General features: G+C 42.5%; 1 protein-coding gene across 9 annotated transcripts in view; it reads left to right on the forward strand.

Moving 5' to 3' along the window:
- CELF4 (CUGBP Elav-like family member 4) overlaps positions 1-23692 on the forward strand; it is a 707521-nt gene that overhangs the window by 629122 nt on the left and 54707 nt on the right. For 7 of the 9 annotated variants that reach the window (XM_085213501.1, XM_085213504.1, XM_085213500.1 and 4 more), the window contains 3 exons: positions 4901-5048; positions 10377-10526; positions 23351-23416. In XM_085213501.1, the coding sequence (XP_085069627.1) occupies positions 4901-5048; positions 10377-10526; positions 23351-23416 (364 nt within the window). The remainder of the gene's footprint in view (positions 1-4900; positions 5049-10376; positions 10527-23350; positions 23417-23692) is intronic. The other 2 variants (XM_085213503.1, XM_085213505.1) reach the window with 1 other exon arrangement.

Consider the following 23692-nt stretch of genomic DNA (forward strand, 5'->3'; position numbering starts at 1 on the left):
TGTCCCTGAGCTTATGCTCAGCAGACATGCATCTGTCAGACATGCATCTGTCCTGGGACACAGATTGCAGCAAGAGATTGGGAGAGTGTTGCACTTGTTAGCACTGGTAACCTCTTGCTTTGGTGCAGTTGTGTTGCAAAGCTGCATCCTTCTCTATTTTTCATCTTAATCTCCTAGCATAGGATAGAATGGAAAACCCTGTAGAGGTATCTACCCATCCATTGATGTTAGAGCTGACTGCAGTTCAGCCATCTCTGTTTGAGGTAGCAAAAAACATATGGGATGAATCCTCCTCCCACCATTTTGTGCAGACCCGCCATCATGTGTTACTATGGCCTTACCAGTGCCTCTCCAGCTGCCTCGTTGATTCTCAGGCCCTGGGATAGGCACTGCAGGCTGTTGTTTCTATCCATCAACCAGTTTGGTACTCTCCTGCTCTCCTCAAAAAATAAATATTTGAGCAATAAATAACAGTCTGGTTGGAGGAATTTTGTGGAATGAATCCATAAAATCAGATGGGAAAAAGCTCTAAATGCTGAGGCAAATGCTGAGGCCAAGGAAGTAAGAGAAGAAAAGGAAATACATCCTTTCAGCTGAGGAAAGAAATAGCTCCCTTCCATCCCCTTGGAACAGCCTAAGATAATAAGGCTGCTGCCTTTCTGATTAGTGCTCTGTGGCCCCAGCTCAGGCAGGGAAAATCTGCATTTCAAATGGCATATTTTAAAGTACACAATACTCAGGGGCCCTGCTGCTATTGATTTGCCTCTGGTGGGGTCACTGCCTCACTTTCTACAGCTTTATTAACTGGGATCATACACTGGGCCTCTTTCAAAGTGAAAAGAGAGTGGATGGGACACTTGTCTTTGGGGAAAGCTGGGGATGGAGAGGGGTGACTTTTGTTTGAGCTCACTTGGGATTGCATTGGTGATTTTATGAGAAAGACCAGTGACCCTCACAGGACTTGAGGTCTTTGTCATCAGCTTCTTTCAAGGTGAGAGAGTTTCCATCCTCCAACCTCCATAGTACTGCTGCATTTGGCCATGCTATAACCACCAGAAGATGACCTGGAAGGGTCCCCCTGTCCTTCCCCTTTGGTGCTTTTATATATGAGTACCTTAGATCTAATAGGGAAGGAACACTTCTTCAATGCACAATGGGAAACATGAAAGCAGAAAGGTGGCAGAAGTGTCACAAAGAGCTGTGATGTCTGTATATACAGTTAGTGTTGGTGTCCTCTCTCCAGCCAGTTAGCCGGGGTTAGTGCCTGTGTTCAGGTTTGGGATGCTATACTCCTTCCAGCTTTGGAGGACATCCAGGTGTCATGGGGTCATGAGGTGGCTATGAAAGCTGTCATGATGTGTGCATCCTCTGGGTCATGAGGTACAGGTCCCCAGCTCAATTGTTCACTATGCTAAGGGGTTTTCCAGGTCTCCAGGATAGCTCAGGTATTCCCAGAGCACTGAGCATTAAAGAAATGGGTGGCTTCTCCCTGCAGGATGCTTGCTATCCCAGAAGCAACTGAATCTAGTTTCCAAAACACACTTAAGAGCCTTAATTACTACTTTATTTTTTCTGCATTTGCTTTTTAACTCTAAGCTAAAATTAACCTCTTTGCTCCTCAAACTCCTGAGTTTCTACGGGGTTATGACCAGTTTTATCTGAGTGCTTTTCTGAAACAACAGGCTTTAAGCTGTAGTCCTTGCACAGTAATAAGAAGCAATAATAAGAAGGCTAGGAATATCTTGCTTTTCCCACAAGAGAGAAAATACTTTCTTTCTGAAGATCTATTACAGAAGTGCATGCATAGCATTATACTGCATCTTCTTGGGCAAACATTAAGTCCTTTGAATAGACAAGAAGTCAAACACCACTGGAAAACCAGGAGGAGCACCTGCCATTGTAGAATTATCGATGAACATCTTAGTGACATCCATAAGCAGAAACAGAAGTTGCATAAGCCATAAATAACGTCACAAGTGATTGCTTAGCTCTACTGAGTGCAAAATGGAGATTGTCTTTGAAACAGCACAGTCATTTGTACTACCATTGGCAACAAAATGTCATCTAGGTACAACCTTGTGTCTCTTGCAACATAGGTGAAACACAAACAAAAAGAGATTAATATTTTTATTTTAAATGGTTGGAAACTACCATTCAAAAATATCTGCTGAGGGCCAAGCAAAGGGTTGGGAATGATTTCACCTGACTGTGTTACTATGTGCAGCAGAACAGATCATCTAGTGCTCTGCATGCAGTTAGCAAGGAGAAACAAAGCTGAAATTCATCTGCTCAGAGGCAACTGGGTACAGAAGGGAGAGATGAATCTTGGCCTAAACTCTTTGCCTGTTATCACACCAATCGTAATAGGTGATCAGCTCAGAGGAAATGCCATCTGTATTTAGGTTACTGAATCTGACAGAGGGAAATGCCAAAACTATAGTCTCCTTATCTGCCTAGAAGCCCTAAGGAAAGTCTCTGGTACAAATACCAGGCTGTTATCTATCAGCCAGAGTGACCATGGAACACACACATGATCAGTTGTAGGTAACTCCATGTTTTGTGCAGGTTTGGAGGAACACAGAAAAAAGTTAGCAAAGGCCAGACTGGGGCTGAATCAAGCCCTTGCAATTGCATCCATCTCAGAGAGATGCTCCTTTGGTCAGCAGTGCTAAATAGATGCTATAGGCACAGATCTTGGCCATCATTTCTGCAAACAGATAGTGGCATCCTCAGCTGTCCGCAGGTGAAATACCCAGCACAGAAAATGAAATATGGGTCAGTACACCCAGTGCTGGAGTCAGTCCAATGTTAAAGATGGATGGATTTCCCTTTCCTCATTCACTTTATTGGCATACTTAATAAAATCACCTGCTTGGTACCCCATCTGGAGAATAAACTCCAATGATGCCTAGAAACAAATGTACTCCTTAAAGAGGAATCCGCTTTGTGCTATAATAGAAAAGATTGTCTAATCACTCCATCAGTAATTACAAAGAACAGGATATCACTAATTAAAATGTGAAAGTGTCTTATGCAGTGTACAATAAAAAAGGGTAATTAACAATCAAAGGGGAAGCCGCCACCTTGGCACCAATCTGCATGAGGCTATGAAAAATAATAGTACTCAGCTCTAGTACAGCAATTTTCATCTGTAGATCTGAAGGCACCCCTACGTGAGGAGATAGATATCCTGTGCACCAGTATATAATAGCTGGAGAAATCAAGGCAACTATACACAATTTGTCCATGGTTATATAGCAGGTCAATGGCAGAGCATCCTTTAATTTTGACTCTTCACAAGTGGTGACAAGGAATTTTTCAGCATTTGAATAACAGTGATGATTTAAGGGATTTGTTCCAGTGTGTATATGTATGAACAGCTAATTCAGCCAATATTTCAATGTTAAACAGTAAGGAACAGATTTTGTTGTGACTTTGTCGGAGCTTTATCAGACTTCATGATTTTAAGGTCTATTTAATGCTGAAAAGTGTATCCTGTGTGCTTAAACAACATCAGAGAGTGATTTCTTGATAGAGAGTGAAATCACAGAGAGAGTAAAACTCATTCTGTAGACAGCAAAGACATGAGTCACTTCTACAATCATTTTGAAAAAAAATAGTTTCCTTCTCCATTATTATCATCAAATCACATGTTAACAGTGGCTAGGGAACGAACAAAATGAGGTTTCAGACTCTGTTCATCCTCTTTCCTCACACTTTCTCTAAGCAACCGCCATCAGTCTTTACTGGGGTGTGGATGCTGTCTCACAGAACCTCAGATGTGCCTTGCCTGGCTTGTTCTGCAGCTCCAGGGAAGGAGACAAGAGGAAGATTCATCTAATTTTCTTCTCTTCATCTCAGGAGCTAACCCACTGCAGTCATACTGTATGCATGAACTGCACCATCTAAAAGCTAGGCTCAGAGAGTAAAATAATGATGGCAAAGTCTGGTTTTAATGCAGGAAGCATTTCTAGCATACTTAGCCATTCACCACCCTTCTGCTCCAAAACTCTTACTGCAAAATGCCTGAAAATATAGCCCATATTTCTCATTCCTGCCTTTTTTAGGAGCCTTAGAAGAGGCAACGTTTTAATTACTTTCTGGGAATTAAAAAAAAAAAAAAAAGGAACTTAAAACTGAGGAAATCATCCCACATCAAAACCACCATGCAGGGATTTTCCCACTGCACTTTATTAATCTTGCTAAAGCAGGGGAACTCCCTTCTCTTGCATAGCTCTTCAGGGAGTATCTCTGCTTGGTTGTGTTGGAAATAGGTGCTGTAATTAGGTTAACATGGACTCTGGTTTTTGGTCATGGTTTAGCTTAGTGCCCACTGGAGACCTCACAGCAGCATGAAAAAAAAAAAGCAATTTTTCTCACCAACAGATGAAAATAGATCAAATTATCCCCAGAGAACTAGTTAAGCTTGCTGCTCTGGAGATACTGGGGATCCTCATTTCTAACTGCTCTACATACAATGGTCTCCCATCAGCAGCCATCAGTGCCTTCCTAGAGCTTTGATACAAGCAACACAGGCCATGAAATCTCTCTGCTTGGGAACACTTATAGTATTCTCTCTGCTGTCCTCAGCAAGGAAAGATCAGAACTCAGAGTGTTGAGTACAGCTCACAGGAGACCTCCACACTGGGGAACAATGCTGGGAATGTGGGAACCATAAAGACACATCGATGCTCTGAGACACATTTGATGCAATTTGCTTCTCGCTCTTGTAGTGAGAAAGAAGTGCAAAGGGTGGGGGCTACCACAGATGTACCAAACTAGCATCTCAAAGTGGAGAGATGCCTCACACTCTGGCATGTGGTCTCCATCCTGGTACTGGTGACCCAGGTTGCTTTGCTGGTGACTGCGTGATATTTTTTCCCTGCTCTCTTTGTTCCAGCTGATGCAGCAGCAAGCCGCGATCATGGCTTCGGTGGCGCAGGGTGGCTACCTGAACCCCATGGCAGCCTTTGCTGCAGCCCAGATGCAGCAGATGGCGGCCCTGAACATGAACGGCCTGGCAGCTGCCCCCATGACTCCAACCTCAGGTAAGTGGCCTGGATGGATGGAAGGGGTGGCAGGAGGGGCAGGAGACCTCGAAGGACGTGTTAACTGTCAGCTTGTCCCTCTGTAACTGTTTTCTGAAATGCTGGTCTTGCTGGAAGAGGCTACCACAAAAAAGGAGCAGAGGTCAGACCAGATCATTCCGGGGGGCTGGAACAGGAGTCCTCCTGCTATGGGCAGGACCAGCTGGGAATCAGTATTTGTATCACAAAAAAGGTGCCAAAGCGATCACCAACAGCGGGCTGTTGGGCTACCAGTGCTCCATGCTGAGCAGAGGCTGAGTGCTGTGGATGAGACCCACCAGAGATGGGATGTGATGGATTTTGCTGGAAGGAGGGAATTGTAAGGCACTGGAAGAAGCTCTCAACCATGACCTTCAGCATCATCCCCTACACAGCTTTCCCTTAGCACAATGGAATAATGACACAAAAACACTGGAATAGGCTCCCCAGGGAGTTGGTTGAGTCACCATCCCTGGATGTGATTAAAAACCGTCTGGATGTGTTGCTCAGGGACATGATTTAGCAGAGGGTTGTTAGAGTTAGGGTAGCATGGTTAGGTTGTGGTTGGTCTCAGTGATCTTTAAGGTCTTTTCCAACCTGATCAACTCTATGAAAATATCCACAGTGACTGGCTAATTGGTAGTATGTAAGGATGTATGAGGGATAAGTGCTCATGCTGTCATAGCCAGGGTGGTCCAGACAGAAACAGAACAACATTTGTAGTGAGATGCAATGTCATTAATGAGATGTGCTGTATTTTGGGAATGCATAATAATCCTATTGTGAAATAGGGCTGCTGGTACTCAGGGAAATCTGATGCTACCTGGAGTGCAAGTATTTGGTGAGAAGATTTTTTTGTAGCTGGAATAGAAACAGATAGTTGGTGAAGGACCCAGGCCCACTGCTGGCTGGGCTGTAGCAGGACATGAGAAGACTGTGCTGGGGGGCAGAGAATTAAGGTAAGGTGTAAATAGAACTGGCTTTTCTGAAGAACAAGGAAATCATTTGGGCAGCAGCAGGTCAAGGAAGTGGCAGGACAGGTAAACTATTTAGTGATTGCTGGCCTAACTGAAGGGCAGCAGGGTAACAGCTGGAAAAAATGGGGCCAAACTTTAAAAGAAGTGAGAATGTGGAGGGGCTTGCAATATACTGCTGACCCTGTTAGGGGAGCAGAAGATTCAGGGGTGTAACAGTGAAGAAGAACAATTTCTAAGGAACAGTTTAGGATAGAAGTGTCTCAGAGACAATGCCAGTTGTTCCTATGAGAGGTACTGGAGATGGGACTGAGTTCAGTGATGAGGCATTGCAATGCCAGCATGTGAACCTGAAGCCCTGAGCCAACCTGAAGAGGACCAGCTCGACAACAGTTTTGAGTGAGTGAGATATGACAGGGGTGAGCGTGAGCCAGCCATGGTGCAACTGGTGCTGGGAGAGAAGGATCTGGTTCCCCTTGCAGAGCAGATTGGTAAGCCTCACTGCTAGGCACAGAGAAATCCACACCATCAGTAAAAGTCCAACTGACACTGCAGCCAGCAAAGACACTGGATGGCAAGGAGACAAGGTGCCACAGTAGCGCAGGCTTAAGGGCTTTTCCTAATGAATCTGGTTCTGATAACCTCTGTCTGCCAAAAAAAAACCCTCCATTTCTCCATTAATATACAGCTTATCATCTCTTTACAATCTGTAGCTGGATCAATGTCAGCAGCTACAGGGTCACATATTTATTTTTTCCTTTGCTATTAGAATATAAGGTGCAGGGGGAAAAGGGGAGGAAGAGAGATCTAATTTCACACCAGCTTGTGGAGAGACAAGGAAAAGTGCTTGACTCAAAAATCTTACACCATACATTTTGAAATATATGTTTACATAGCGATAAATGTATAAACAATGAGTCGATGAAGCTACTGCAAATCCAAATAGAAAAGTGGCTTAATTATATGTGCACCCTTTAAACCCGCTGCTGGAAAGATTATCATATTTGCATTAGCTAGATTTGTTTTGTGTTGGTGGGAGCATAGAGAACGTCAAACAAAGAATGCTTTGAATTCAAATGCTCTCAAGGCTTGGAAAGCTGAATCCAGGCAGTGGTTTGTGATGTCCCCACCACAAACAAGCACAGTCACTTTTGCATATAAATGTCTTGAAAATAAGCCGTTCTGTGACATAGGTGTGTAAATACTAACATGATAGCCAAATTCTGTGCCTGCCACAACATCCAGCACATGAAAAATATCCCAGCTCTTCTTTCATGTAAGCTCTTTTCTGGTGTGCCCACTACCTTTTGGGAACTACTGTCAGAATACAGAAGAAGAAAGAGAGCTCATGTTTTTTACATGCTTTTCAGAGAACCCATGACTGGTCATTATTGAAAATAAGACACCGGTTTAGATGATCCCTTGATCTCTTTCACGGTGGCAGATTTTGCACTCTTCTTATGACATATTTTCAATCCTGGAGCCTGTGCACTTTGGCATTATTGCAGATTTACCTTGAATGTGTAGCTTCCTTCACGAAAAACCTCTGTAATGGGTTGTGGAAATGTCCATTGACAATTATTCCTTGGGTGAAATGTTTAGACTTTGAAATGACTCCTTGTATTACCACAACACTTACAAAGCTTGTGATAAGATGCATAGAAAATGTTTCACATATGTCTGAGCAAGCAAGTCTACAACACTAGCAGCAATTTCTGAGTAGCCAGGAGATATCTGAAGCCTAAAGTGAATTCTCCTGCTGGCTTTTGTTAGCATTCAGAAAGCCAAATGGAAAATGATCATTCTGCTTCATAGCAGGATTTCCAGTCATTGAAGTATATCTTTGTTCTGACTTGGAATGAAAATGAAACATTTCAAAGTTCTCTGAAAAGCAGGCATTAGAAAAAGTGTTTGGAACGTTGGAAAAAAAAAAAAAAAGAAAGAAAAAAAGAAAAAAAAAAGAAGTGTTTTGATCTTTCCTAAGCAAAAGAAAAATTGTGCTAGAAAAAAGACATTGCTAACACAGAAGTCCTAAAGGCATTGGAGGTGCTAGCTGAGCACAGCGCCTCTGAGTTTCTATCTTCAGGCCCCTCATGTTCTGAGAACATAACCTGTTTCTGATGCATTCCTAATCCAGCCTCCCGGACACTGGGTTCCTCAGAACGTGGTCATGAGTTCATTCATGTTCATGAGTTCCCATGGGACCCGAGAACTTAATGAGCCTTGGATCCAGGCAAATCAAACTGACAAGAGAGAGGATGCAACTCACCAGACTTTAACCGTACAAAAGTTATACATCCAGTGTAGTCATCTTATTTGCCTGCAGTCAGTGCTGAGCAGTAGGCAGTCACAGTGGGCAATTCAGCACGGTAACTTTATGCTGTCTGCCTATCATGTTCATCTCACACAACACTCTGCAACTGCAAGGATATTAATTTCATGTCTCTGGAAGTTTGGTGTATATTTTCCTTTTCTCCTGTCCTTGATGTAATTTGAGGAAAATGTGGGTCTTCTGAGATGTTTCTGATGCTCTGCTTACTGCAAAGACAGGACTAGAAATGAAATTCTCTTTAGGCTTCCTTTCTTCTTTTCTTCTTCCTCCCTCCATGCTGTAAATCTGCACCTGGTGTAGCTTCAGCGAGATATCTCAAACTGGGGATGAAATCCACAACTGGCATGCACCACTGCCATTTGTCTTCTGTGGTGGCATTATGCCAGTCTTACTGCAGCTACAGATCTGACCTCTCCAGGGGGTTCTTTATAAGAAGAAAATTAAAGAATTGCAATGAATATTCCTAAACTTCCTTACGCATGCACAAAATAGCAAGCTCAAATCCCCTGCTGCAGTTTTAGAAAACATTACTTACATTGCCTATGCAAATAAAAGAGAGATCCAGAAAAGCAACTGAAATTTTAACTAGCCTTTGTGATTTGCAAGCTGATGGCATATGCTGAGAGCATTGCCTTTGGACTCAGGTTGCCACCACTGGCTCCCAGCACCACCACTGAGGCCAACACCATTTAAATAAGGAAAGATGAAGCAGCAGCTTGTCTGCTCAGGGTGTAAGAAAAGAGACAAAATATTGCACGCTTCTTGGGCCGCTCAAATCAGAACATCCTGAAGCAGCTCATTAATCTGTGTGAGTTCTCTTAAAGCACCAGCACAGATTTAAGCAGTCATTAAAGTGTGTTATTGGACTAACCCATCATGGAGTGCTGTGATGGTGAAGAAAATTTCTGCAATTGGTTTAAAAAAGGGATTCCTGCAATCAGTAGTATATCCTGACACAGGAAGATATTACTGAAGATAAGAGAGTTTAACTTCGCACCCCAGACAGCAAGAGAAAAATACAATTTCATACGTATTGAAAACTCATTTTTGTTCTCTGGAAACATCCTGAATACATTTCAAGTAGCACAGACTGTCCAGTCCTTTCAAATACATATAGGAAAAAACAGTAAGGTACAAGAAGGATTTAATTCCTCCCACAGAATTTTAAGATTTCTTCAACAGTGGGTGACAGGATCGCACCCAAAACATAATGATTAAATTGTTCCTCTGCAATAGCATTATAGCCCCTGCAGGATGAGTCTGGGAAGAAATGTAGGAACATGGGTCCATGGAGGAAAACTGTAGCTTAATTTTTGCCCCTTTTCTGTGAGAGATCCCTGCTGACACTACGAAATCAGGCAGGGCCAAAACAGCAACACTAAAAATCTATTGCTGTCTGTCTGTAGGCTACAAATCAACTTGCCAAACATTTTAAGTATCCCTGATGCTGGAGTTCAAAATTAGTTTGCACACTACATGTGTATTCATGAGAGAGTGGAGAAAGAGTGGCCCTGAAAATCACTACGCCCACAAAGCTGACATCTCCAAAGAGAAACTGTAGAAAAGTGGGACTGTGAATTTGCTTTTGGTGCTAAATGATATCTAGGAAAGAAATGTCTGCTTATTAAGTCATCAAACATGTAGTACTCCGGGGAGAGAGCTCAGGAGGAATGGCAGTATTTCTGCTGTCTTGTACTACATGATGTTAGCTGTGGATCTAGTCTTAGAGATCAGGATCACTAAACAAATTTTGTTTGTTGAAAAAAACTTTGCAAATCTTTCTTATGTTAAGTGCTTTCCAAACAAAAAAAGCAATGGTAAATTTAGCCTGCGATCGTGTGAGTGGTTGTTTTCTTCATGAGAAAGCTTGGAAGATTTTTCTTTTCTTGAATTATCAGAAGGTTTCTGAGTGGTGGTCATAGTTGTTGCATCAGGAGCTTTCCCTACATAGTTACTGCTTCCAGTACTCATCAGCTTTGATTTTGTGTTCTTCCCCCCTTGCAGGTGGAAGCACGCCTCCTGGCATAACTGCACCAGCTGTGCCTAGCATCCCATCTCCCATTGGGGTGAATGGTTTCACTGGCCTCCCGCCGCAGGCTAATGGGCAGCCCGCCGCAGAAGCCGTGTTTGCGAATGGCATACACCCTTACCCAGGTAAGCCAGACCACTGACATACCCACAGCCTGCTTCATCAGTGTTAGGGAAATGTCTTTAGCATCAGCTACTTCAGAAGGATTATACCCTGTACCAGGCAGTGTACACTAGTTTCCAAAATAATTGCTGCATTCAAACCCTCTAGCCTTACCAGGGCAGGTGACTGAAGACAGTTCAGCACATCCACATAACAGGCTCAACTTCATCCTATCGTGTCACGCCATTGCAGGCAGCTGATAGGGTTCATAGACTGCGACTATCTCAAAAAATGCCAGTCCTGACGGGGTGATTTTGACGTCAGAAATGAATGAGGGAGATTAAAGAATATGTATCTACCTCCATGCCCGTACTTAACAGATATATGGACAATGTGAGGCTGTAATCACCAAGAACTTTGGGGTTTACAAGTCCTTAATGTGGACTTGTAATTTTCTAGCTTTCTCAGGATTTGATAAAGACTTCTGCTTCAAGCTGGAGCTGGAAAGACAGTTCTTACCACAGACTGTATACACACTAATAATACCAATCACAACAATATAATTTAAATAAATTTTACTAATTGATCCTAGCTACCATCTGGCAAAGGCATATTTTACCCTGGGACACTCATATCAATCTAATCTGTCAAGAAATCAGACAGTTACTCCAACCAAAAAGCCCACAAACACCCTAACAAAAAAAATTCTTTCCACCTCAAGCAGTCCTGAAAACTTATAAGACTCGACATTACTGGGTACTTTATGAGCTGCAAGGAAAAAAATCTCATAACAAAGAAGTACAAAAGTCTTGCCTAGTTGCTGCTCAAAGTCACTGAAAGAAAATCTGTGGATACATCAAAGGAAAACCCAGAAATATCAACAGTATTGAAAAAATAGCTATAATTTCCCCCCATACACATATCTAATAAACATTTAGCCATGAGTTGAACTTCAGGCAGAATTGAAATCAAGGAACTTGCTCTGTTAAAATTTAGGCATGTATATATGTCTATAGCAGTGTAGAGGGATCAGCAATCTTGGCAGCTAAAGGAGGCATCAGAAGATTGGATAAAGCCTTAGTGTGCTCAGTGAGCTCAGCCATAACAGCAGGAAAGAACCCAATCTTTAAGGTGATATATCTATTGGTTCCTCTACTCATTTAAGTATTTACCTGCTTGCCAGCCCATCATTGCTCTTTTTATCCGCTCTTTTTTTTTTCTTCACTGCTTTGTCTAGCTCCTCTTGGCTAATTGTTCATGATCCATTACTGCAAATATCAGAGAAAATGTGATATTTCTAAATGAACTGTAATGACTTGAGCTTTTATTACTATCTCTAAATACCCCCGTAATTAAAGAAAACTTTAAGTTAGGCATTTCATCCAATATTATATAAAAGTCAATGGCCTTAATCCGATTCTCTGATTTTGGAGAGGCTTTCTTAGCCAGCATTTCATAGTAAGTCCATGCACAAACATCAGAAACATAACATACTGACAGATGAGAGTCATCTTTGCTTTTCTTCTCTTCAGGCAGAGGGTCTCCCTTCTGCCAAAAAATCTGACATGCAAATATTTTATTTTGTACAACATTTGGATTTATCTCAGCATGTCTTCCGCAATATATTGGTCTTTCCTGGTGCTCAACATTTCCTCAACTCAATGACATCCTAAGTGATAGCAGAGGTATAAAGTAGTCAGCCAAGCCCTCACCACTCCTTTTACTTCTGCCTGTGCCCACTTGCAATAAATCTCTTACAGCAAGTTTGTTGTAGCAGTTTAGGTGTAGGACAAGGCATATGTTTGCTCCATCTTATTCTCTTCTCCTCCTAATGAGCATTTATGCACTCACCAAAACTTTACTCCTTGCCACAGGCTTTATTGAGACCTGGAGCTTAGCAACATTAAAAAAAAAAAAAAAAAAAAAAAAAGGATTAGACATTTATATGGATAATGAGAACATCCACAGTCACATTAGACTGGATAAAAATGTAGAAAGGACACAAACCTTCATGCTTTATTATATAATCCAGCCACTAATTGCTTGGGGTTAGAAAGAAATTTTCATCACTATCACTGGGCAGCTTATTCCATCATTGTTCATTATAGGATTTTTTGTATATTACTCTGTAGTATCCGTTATTGGCACTGCCCTGTGGTTCTGCATTTCTAAATGCAAGGATAGAAATAAAATATTAAAGCTGAGCATTCAATTGCGCTAACACTATAGAGAAGAAAAGAACATGCAGGTGCCATCCAAAGTCAGCATCTTCCAAACAATTTTCTTTTATGATATATCTCTCATTCTAAAAGTGGCCAAGAGTGCTGCAGTATTATGTATGTTACCATAGTAAGCTATGGTTATGATTTGCCATATATTGTTTAATGCCTGAATTTTGCTCTTAGATACTTTTTCATACCCAACAAAAAAAAACTTGAAATGTGGGTTCAGACCATTATATCCTATTGCAGAATGTGCTTTGTTGCCTGAAAATAGCAAAGCAGGACAATCAAAATCTGTAGAGGGATGACATGCACATCATTCAGACCCAAATAAATCTCATTAATTGTGCAGTTTGTCTACACATTCACCTTTGTGTCTAGCTATAATACTTTTGGTGTTACACCTAAGCAACTCAAGAACTCCACAATTTTTGCACTATAAAAGCAGGTGCAAATTATGTAATTGTATTCACCCTGTAGTTTCACTCTTTTTTTTCTCTCTTACCCTATCCTTTTTTAATATTGCCTTTGTCTGGAGCAGGGACGCACACAAAGTACCATTTGGATCAGACTACTGAAACCCCTATGGATCTGGGGGCAAAGGCAAGAATAAGTCAAACAACCCTACTCACCAGGCCCCTAATCACAGTCCCGGATCCTGCAGGAATTCTATTTTTCTGTGACTTCCACTTGAGTTACAAATCCATGCAGTACTCCCAGAAAACAATTCCTTGCAGACAGCTCTTTGCAAGCCATGCTCTCACACTCTCCAAGTACAACCAGTACATAATGCCTCTCACTGCACTTTTGGGCATGGACAGAATCAAAAGAGAGAAAATATTTCTTCTACTAGTAGTATGAGTCCCTCTGGATATTTGGTCCTGTTGTGCTAATGCCTGCCCCTTAGTCTTCAGCTTGCAAAGCTATTGAGTATGGCAATGTGTCACAACATACAGTGGGGACAATGAGCATAATCTGTTGTGCCATGGTATGGTGAGTCACTTTGTAGTAATGCAAGGGCATTTGACACTTCACCATTAGTCACAGTAATAGGGATTGCTCTCTTCTGCCTACATTCCTTGGTTATAAAGAGCCCAGTGCCTCTCTTGTAACAGTGGAGATCATCTGCACTGGCTTCTGTTATATTTTATACCATCAGCACTCTGCTCTCCAAAAACAAGTCCTTCCACTACTGGATTGCATTATGAGGGTCTAGACAAAATGTCCCCTGCAAAAATAAAACTCTCCTCTCCTTGCGAAGAGGAGGGGAAAAAAGTGAGAGATCAAAGGGCAGTGAATGGAAAAGACAGAAGCAGCTGTCACAGGATCAGTGACACAAAAGGACAGAACTAGAAGAGGGCACTGAGCAGAGCACTCGGAAAAGAGCAAGTGATGCCGAGAAAGGAAGCATAAAGATATCCCATAGTACCCAGTGGGATGTCCAGCTTGACTAGAGCCAGGGGTGAACCCAGTGGTAGGGCAGCACTGGGGTGCTTCAGATGGAGAATGCTTTCCAGGACACTGGTTTCTTCAGTGCATTTAGTCTGAGCTGTAGTTACTGAGAACTACAAAAGATTTCCCTTAGTTCTTCATAAGTCTCTATAAATGTGTTGCCTCATTCACTGTTCCCAGGCTCACAGTGCTACTGTTCCTGACTGCCTGCTGCTGCCAGGAAGAGCTTTATATATCCTCACTGCAGATACTCCAGAAGTCCCTCCATTCACCTTTGCTTACTCAGTGTGCATATGTCTGGGTTAGTGAGACAGCAAGCTCCACTTGATATCCTGCATAGGGTCCAGTCCTCTCTGGTCTCAATAGACCCCTCCCAGTGATATTGGCCAGCATCAGGGACTCGTTTGTGCAGACAGAAAAAGGAAACAGCTTCCACCACCCCACGGCATGCATTTCAAAGTTATCAGAGGATGTGACTCACGAGAATAAGAAAAGAGCAAGAACAAGAAAAGACTAACAAAATCAACTGTAGGAAGGTCCAATTCCCATAACATTCAGTCCAATCGTACACCATGTCCTAGGAAATACCTGGCTCAGCAGCCCCTAGGCTTAGTTACTTGCTATGGGAAATGTTTGGCTTTGTTGTATTTGTCCACCATAAATCCGGAGATGAGCTTTCACTTTCATATTTTGTATCAGCAGTTTCAAAAGTGCAACAGTGAGCTCCTGAAACATCATTATGACTGGAAAGCATTTATTTGACCCATTTGTAACAATCTGCCACGTGCCATAAACCACGCTTTACTGGTAAAATAAATAAGTGAAGGAATGCACTCATTAAAAATATAATAACAAGTTGCCATCCTCAATTGTAGTCTAAGCCACTTTAATGATGCTGTGTACTTCGAACAATCACACTGCAGACATAATGAATGAGGTTGTTTAAGGCAGTTGTGGGAGCCTTTTCAGAGCCAAAGCGTTTTCTCCTCTGATCTGGAAGAAGGTGTAAATACAAAGCAGGAATTTAGCTAGTTTTCAGAGGAGAAGCACCTAAGTGAGTTAACACCTTGAGGGTTTTTTTTCAGAGGTCACTTAAGTAAGCTCCCAAAAACATGAAGTTAAGTGCTCCGTTGTGTTTAAAATCTGACCCTGATTTATATGTTTATGAGCTCAGGCAATGGTAGAGAAGTCTGGTCCTGGCTCTGCTGCTGAATTAGTAAGTCACCTTGGCCAGCCACCTCCATCTTGTGACGTTTCCAATTCTTCTGCATTTTTTTTGCTGTGTTCATTGGAAGCTCTTCATGGCCAGACATGAGTCTTATTGTCCTGTCTCAGCAGAAGACCAATTTTGGATAGGGTTAGAAGCAGGCCTATATGGAAAATTCTAAAGATAATTCTGATTTCCAGTGATAAGCTATATGAATTTCATAGTAAGCTTATTTGTTGTCCCAAACAAGCATCTACTATAACTGAGATTGTTTCCAACTCACGTGATAGAGCAGAGGAGCTCCCCTGTTGTGAACAGAAACAGGCAGTGGGACAACATATCTTTGACTGAATGGTGTCCAGTGCCTAAATGGCAAAATGAGACTATAAAACACAGAATCAGTCTCTGTTTTCTGCCGGATCAGCACATTCTTTCTATTATTGCAGTTATTGTTGTGTCTGAATACCTAATTAATTACAACAGTAAACGCTGGCTTCTTTAATCACAGCATCAGCTGTCCTAATCAATCTTAATAATATGGGATCTGTACTATGGCACCCATGAATTTTAATCTACATAAATTTCTTAAGACCTCTCACAAGCTTGTTGTACGAAATGATGTAATTATGGCTATAGATTAGGCCTGTAGAGAGTGATTTAAATTGGATTTAAGAAGGTGAATAGAGCCCTCCCACTCAGTTATTTATTTATTTATTTTAATCCTACCCTTCGTACGGATTTTTTTGCTATAATTTTCTTCCCTTCCCCAACAGTCCTGCCACTCTCTGATCATCCTCCATCCCCATCTATCTCCCAGAGGCTCCAGAGGCAGAGCTGTATTCCTGGGGGAGATGTAAGATACCTCTGGGACTGGGAGAGGAATTAATGGAAGGCACAGAAAAAAAAGTTGTGGATTCAAGTGATAAAAGTTTTGATAGATCTTTGCAGGGAGCAGTGCTGGAAAACAGGGTGAAATAGATGAAATAAAGCGTGTCTGCCAGGAAATTCAATTATTGAAATTAAATAAAAGGTGTTGAGGGGAATATCATGTAGGTGTAAAGTTTGCTTACTCCTTCCACCAAAGTGAAATCTTAGGGTGTGTTTAGGGGGCCTCAAATGTGCCAGACCCTGCTTTTGTCTTTTAGGGGACCTGGGCAGTAGCCATCATCTCAGTTCCTTACCACTTCCTCTGGCTTCAGTGCAATTCTTCCTGATCTACACCACTGAGCAATCACAGCAGAGTTCTGCCCTTTCTCCTACGACCATTTCCACCTGCTGTACCCTCATAATAGCTCCGTTGTCAATTCCACATGAGGTTACAGGCATCTCAGGAGGCACTCTTTATACAGCATCACTTAAACTGATTTTATTTATTTTTAACAGCATGCTTCTTACTGCCACCTCCATCCTTTCATTGTCTGACTAAAGCTAAATGCCAGGTCTAACACTAGCTGAACATCCCCTTAAAAAGTTGGACTTAAATCTAGAGTTATATGAGTAGTAAGAAAGCTTCCTGGTTTTAATTTTAAAGCAGTGGTATTTCATGCTGACTTGGGAAATCATCCTTAGTTTTTGGCATCAGGCAGAGGATTCCGAAAGTGACATTAACGGATCTACTTTCTTTGAAGGACTTGGGAGTCATTTCTTGACTTCTGCCTAATGAATAAGTGCTGCCTTCGTTAAATTTATATTTATGGCCATATAGTAGGTCATTGGCTTGTTTTATGTCTCCAGGTTTATGGAAGGTTATCTGCTGTGGTCACCTTGTGGCATCTTGGCCAGGATTGTCTTGCAAAGTGACAATCGTATCTGAGCAGAATTTTTCCCATGGAGATATGGAAATTATCAAATTAATATAGAAGTTATGTCCAGGGATAAGGCTCTTGCCCTGAGCTGCCAAATGAAGTTACTATTAGCATCTGTTTTCACAGTACACCTATAGCTTGCCCTGGCAAGGCCAGATCTTCAGTTTCTGGAAAGCACGTCTATGCTAACTTCAGTGGGGCTGACATGATTGATACTTGTTCCCTGGCCTCTCAGGAGCCTCTCTGTTTTTTCCATTTTATTTCATCAGCTGATCCTCAGCATGTACATTACATCATGCAATAAAAAGCTGAGAGGCTCAGGATGCAAAAAGTTTACCCTGTCTCTAAATTTGGTCTATCATTTTCCAGGGATATCGTAATTATTAGTTGTCGCCACACAAACTAATATTTACAGTAATAAAGAAACTGGATAGGGAGAAAGGGTTGCTGAGATAAGGTAACTCTTCTTCCTCAGCATGATTATATTGTCTACATCTTATGAAGGAATAAAGCAACTTTCTCTCCTTATCTCCTCGTGTTGAGACACAGAAGTGACTCATATCTCCCCATCACTTTGAATTTTAGTATGTGATATGTTCCAGCCTACAGCAACAAGGAGCCCTTGGGTTAGCTCTAAATCATGGGTCCCTTGTACATCTGAGCCCCTTCTGAACTTCACACAGATCATTAATACATAGGAAGGCTGTCACTTTACTGAACGCAGTATGGCCACAGCTTCCATAAATGTTTAATCTGTGCCTAGAGGTTTCTGGACCAATACCAACCATTGGCTTCATCTACACTACAGCTGGAAGCACACGCAGTTATGCCCTTCACTAAGTTTAATTCATCCAGCACAATGAGCACGGCTGCCCAAGCTACTTTAGCTTTGCACTGGGATACCCAGCCCGCCCTGAGTCTGTGTTTTCCCTGTACCCCCTGGCCTTGCTGGCCAGTGCTGACACATACATTGTACTGAAATTACATCTTCATCTGCTTCAGAGCTAAGGAAGATGAGTTCATCAGTGAGCAAAAGTCATCACTTTTATTTTTAAGAACTCCCAAGTTAAAATCCTGCAGTTGGTGACCCACCACAATTGCATTTCCCAAGTAGATAAGATAGGTTGTGAGGGTCTGAATAAAACAAAGATACGCAGATTGGGGTTTCTGCGTCCACATGTCATCTGGTGCTGCAGCCCAAGGGTGCTTCTTCCTCACTCCTTTCCAAGAGCATCCAGAGACTCTTCGGCCACTGTAGCAGTAGTCCTGCATGTCAAACCAGCTATAAATACCTGGCATTTTCTTTGCTTTGAGTATATGGTTTTCAATTTTGATCAAAGCTGACTGAATCAATGGAGAGTTTTGGTACTGACTTCTAAAGATATCTATTTAGATATCTCTATCACCATCAGCCCGACTATCACTATTGTCCTTAACCAATTTTAGATTGTTAGAAGTTTCCTCTTTGCTTTTGGTTTCACTGCAATCACCTACAATATCCTTATCTTCATCTACATTCTTAGAAACATCATTATTCCCATCAGGGGCATCTGAGAACTCTTTGCAAAATGCTTCAGACTTACTACAGTCTCTGGTTGATGCTGCACGGTCTATTTTTATTGGTTCAGCAATAACTGAAGAGTTATGGTGCTTGACTTCTTGAATGCCAGCATCCTCATCATTAGCAATGTTATCCTCTTTCTTCTCTGCCTCTTCTGGAGTTTCCATGACTTCCTTCACTGCAGAGGAATTTAAGCTCTGATCATACTCATTTTCCAAGTTACTGCAGTCTTTGCTGATCAGCTGAGCTTCAGGAAGTAGACTGTATTATATGCTCAGATTGTGGGCACTCAGTACTGCATTGATTTCCATCATACAGCTCTCCATCATATAAGTCACTATTTGACACTTATTTAAGTAATGACTTAAACACTGGATCTTCCCTCAGAGTCAGTGGAGAGCTTTCATTTGGGAGCAATCGATGGTTTGGGACCCCTAGACATAGAATTTGGGTTATGAAGAATGTCAGTCCTTGGCAGTGAAGGAAAAAATTCGGAGACAGCTACTGAAGAAAGGTGACCAATAACTTCTGGTTTTGGTGCTCATGGTAGCTTTGTAATTTCTGGAGAAAAGAGAGAAAAGTCATGTTAGTCAACTTGGTGTCTTATTAAAGTATATATTCTACAGTAGACTTTATCTTATACATTATATTTTGTCTTTTATAAAGCTGAAGGAGTCCAGCCAATAAAAGGCCTGTTCTGAAGAGAGAACTGCTATAGCAGAGAATATGTACTGTGCTTCCATGTGGCACTGCAGCTATTCCAGGGAATGTGGTGCACGTGGACTGGCTTGTTAGAGTTAGGGTACTATGGTTTGGTTGAGGTTGGACTTGATGGTCTTTTCCAAGCTCAGCACTATTATGATTCTGTGATTCTATGGTTTAGGGTCATAATGAAACAAAGGCAGACCCAGCACAGCTGGAGAGGAAAATGTGTACAGCTGCTGAGCCAAAGGTATATCACACAAGTTGAGTAGCATGGATGCTTTCCTGTGCAACCTGCTCTAAGCAACCTGCTTTAGCAGAGGGGTTGGACTAGATTATCTCCAGAAGTCCCTCCCACCCTCTATGATTTTGTGATTCTATATACTACAAGCCAGGAAGTGATTCTTACTGATGAAACAGTCTCTTGAGAAATAAACACCCAGTTAAATACACCCCTAAAATCCTAAAGATGCAGGGAAATAATGAACACTAAAAGCTTTGTGTGAGAGGGAAAAAGGCTGTGCTTAAATGCTTGTTGTTCCAAACCCTTTAAATAAAGCATTTTCCCAGTTTTATTATTTAATCTTCAACGTGAACAGTGATATTCAGTGTACATTTCCTACAGCAAATGGCTTGGTTACAGTGGTCAGAATATGGTTCCAAGGACAGGCAAGATGCCAAAGGATGGGGTAAGGAGAGCAGCTCATCAATGAATCAGGAGGCCCTGTTCAGTTTCTAACACTGGCACAAAGGCCAAACAATGTAATGCTCCTAAAGCTGCTGAAACGTGTTCTCTCTGAAAAAGCGGCCAGCCCCACTGGGGTTTAATCCATGTTAAAACTGTAAGCCCAGAGCTCAGTCCAGGAAAAGGTGTTTAACTGTGTGGAAGATTTTATTCTGATCCAAACCAAAATTAGAAGTGTCAGGTTTCCTTCAGGAAAAGCAAAGCCTGCAAAGCCCAAGAATTCATAATATAGCTTATTTGAAGGTTTTTGCCATTGTCCTGTATGGGCAGGATACAGTCTCAACTGTAGCTGGGAGAACAGACAGTTTCCACACGTGCCCATCTAAGGCAAGAAAAAATGAAAAGGGCCACAGTTGAATACATGTCATGCCATGGTTTTTCCTGTATCTAAAAAGAGGCAGGCAATGCCAATTGTCAGATGTCAGAGAAGGAAAGTGCATGCCCAAGTCCATTGCCAGCTTTTACACTATCTTTCAGCATGGCCTGCAGACTGAGCCATGTCATGGACAAGTTGTTGGAATGGACACACTGGATGAAATGTTCCCCAGACGTACTGCTATCATGCAGGACATCACTCAGGTGCTCTGCACCAGCCTGCACAGCCCAGCAGCTCAGGCTCCTTCTAACCGTGCCCTCCTGGAGAGTTGATTTGTGATTTCTGACAGGCATGACCTTTTGATCCAACTAGACTAATCAAAACACAAAAACACTGTGAGTGTATCTCCTGAGCAACAAAGAGAATTCCTTTGTTTAGCTCTATAAGCAGGTGGGTGCCACCAGGAAAGGGCAGTTGCCTTTAGGGCAGACACAGCAGATCATCTCCTTTGCTTCAGACTTCAATACTGTGGTTCTTCTATAAAGATTTGCTCCCTCTACCACATTTCCTTTTTTATTTTCCTCAGGATGTTCCTTCTATCCAAGAGCATATAATCTTGGTCTGTATAGAGGGTTCAAGTTAGTAAGAACCATTCTCCCAAAGGAGTGCAGGAACTGCTGCATCACTCAGCCTTTTGTATCCTTCAGTTTTCTTCTAGAGCAATATGCTCAACAGCCTGTTTTTAGAAGGAAACAATTCTGAACAGACATTAAAAAGAATAGACTTTAGTCACTTCCTTCTTCAAAAAGGCAAGAGTAAAAGGAGAAGCGATTTTATGTTTTGCAAGCATTTCTTATAGTTTCCTCGAGCATCTACACGTTAACTTTACATCTCTATGATGCTTCTACTGATCTCCAGAGGTTTTAATGAATTCTCCTCATGTTCTTTTGTCTGAGTGAAAATCCTTACAATAATGCAATGCTTTCCTGTTTTACACAGATGCTGTGGGACGTGCCAAAAGTCAGACAGCAATTCAACCCACCAACATCCAGCCTAAGTCAACAGTCTCACCTGTTTCTTCCTCTCACCACCCCTGGAGATCTAGTTATATCATAAGAATAGGAGCTTCCAAGACTTAGCTAGACAGTTGTATTTCTCCCCTCCATGTTTGTTCTTGGTCTTAGCCTTCCTCTTTGCATGTGGGGAGATAAATATATAGGAGACCTTACAAACCATCATGATCAATGGCAATCTTTGACATTAAGGCAAATCTGTAATAGTATCAGTTATAAAGCATTTTGTCTGTTTTCTTCAGATCCATAGCACTCGTTTGCCACCTAATCACACATTTTGGCATGTAGCTAGTCTCCCTCCTTGGGTAGGTCAACATCTACACAGCCTCCAAGCCTTTTCCACCAGCCTTGTAGGAAAGAAGAAAGTAGGAACTGGTGGGGAGAAGCAGCAGCTCCCTAAGGGAACATCCTAAAAGTACGAAGCCAGAGGGATTGCATAAATGTAGAACTATGCAGCACCAATAAATACAAATTAAACTCATAACAAGAAGTGAAATATTAGGGCCAAGGTGACATTTGGACTGGAGGTTCAGCCAAGCTTTGCTTTAAATATTTTATTGCTGCAGATAAAGAAAGAGCTTATCCAACACGTTTCTCTCTCTCTCTCTCTCTTTCTCTTGCTCTCTTTTTCTCTCCCTATCAACCAAAGGGGAAAAGGAAAAAAAAAAATCTTAACTAGCTTTGGTTGTATTTGAGCCACACTTCAAAGTTTCACAAAAATAAACAGTTTTAAGGGGGAGGAATGCACACTTGTAAAGAGAGAAAATGCACTTTGAAGCTAGCAAGGGACTGCGTGCTCTACGCAGAGATTCACAGCATCCTGCCTGAAGCAGACAAGCAGTGTCCCCCTCCCCTCCGAGGAGCCTCTCCTCCCTTCAAATGGGGCTACCTGGCAGCAATGGGTCTTTTGAAGGAACGTCAGGATAACAGGAGCCAGTGCTTTGTTCTCTTCTCCTTCCCCCTGCTATGCCCCTGTTGTTTTCTGCTCTGATTGAAAGTTTCATGTGCCGGTAGCTGTCACTGAGATCTGAGTCTGCACAGCACCTAGCACAGCATCAGTCCTGGATTAGAATGTGGGCTCTTTGGGGTTGACTGCAGCAATGCCAATAATCTACATGATTAGAGGTGGGCTCCGAAACTTTAGAAAGGTGGAGAAGGGTTTATTTGCCCTGTGCAAAGTCAACATAGGAAAATGCAAAGCTTGAGGACAGAGCCCTCCTGGACATCATGGGAGGTCTGCACCAGTCCTGTCTTTAGAATGAGTGAGATGCTCCACTCCTAGAGCCCTCAGCCCTTGGGTTTGTCTGTCTCACAGCACACATTTCTTAGGGAAAAGAAAGGGTGAGCCGAGGGCCCTGGGTGTGCTGGGCACAGAGCAGAGGAGCTGAGGGGAGCCTGATGGCGACTGCAGCTCCTCACATGGAGCGGAGGGCAGCGCTGAGCTCTGCTCTGTGTGACGGCGACAGGGCCGAGGGAACGGCATGGAGCTGTGCCAGGGGAGGGCCGGGGGTTGGGAAAGGCTCTGCACCAGAGGGCGGTGGGCGTGGAACAGCCTGACCAGGGCAGCGAGCACGGCACTGAGCTGCTGGAGCTCAAGGGGTGTTTGTACATCACTCTCAGATATATAGTTTGAATTTTGGTTGGTCTTGTGTGGAGATAGGAATTGTACTCAATGACCCTTGGTGTCTGGTTCAAGTTGGGATATTCCCTGATTCTATTTCTCTGTTTTAATCCCTTATTTCCTTCTCTATTCTGTCTCCACAGCACAGAGCCCCACTGCAGCAGACCCCTTGCAGCAAGCCTACGCTGGAGTGCAGCAGTACGCAGGTCGTTAGTATTAACACATTCTCCCAGTAACCTTTTTCTTCTCTAAATTCTGTAAATACAGCTAAGGGGGCTGTGGGAAGGGAGGTGAATCCTGAGGTGGGGACACCTGACAGATCTTCAGATTCAATTTGCAGTAGTCGTGAAACCAAACCTAAAGACCCAGAACCTCCCTAAGGAGACAGCCACCTCTGTGAAGCACTGGGGAGTGGCTCCCACTGAGCTTTACCTTGGTGCAGCTTCACTGACAGAACTGGGTCAGGCCTCCCTAGAACATACAAT

This window comes from Meleagris gallopavo, chromosome Z, assembly GCF_905368555.1.
Source record: "Meleagris gallopavo chromosome Z, MGAL_WU_HG_1.1, whole genome shotgun sequence".
Lineage (NCBI taxonomy): Eukaryota > Metazoa > Chordata > Aves > Galliformes > Phasianidae > Meleagris > Meleagris gallopavo.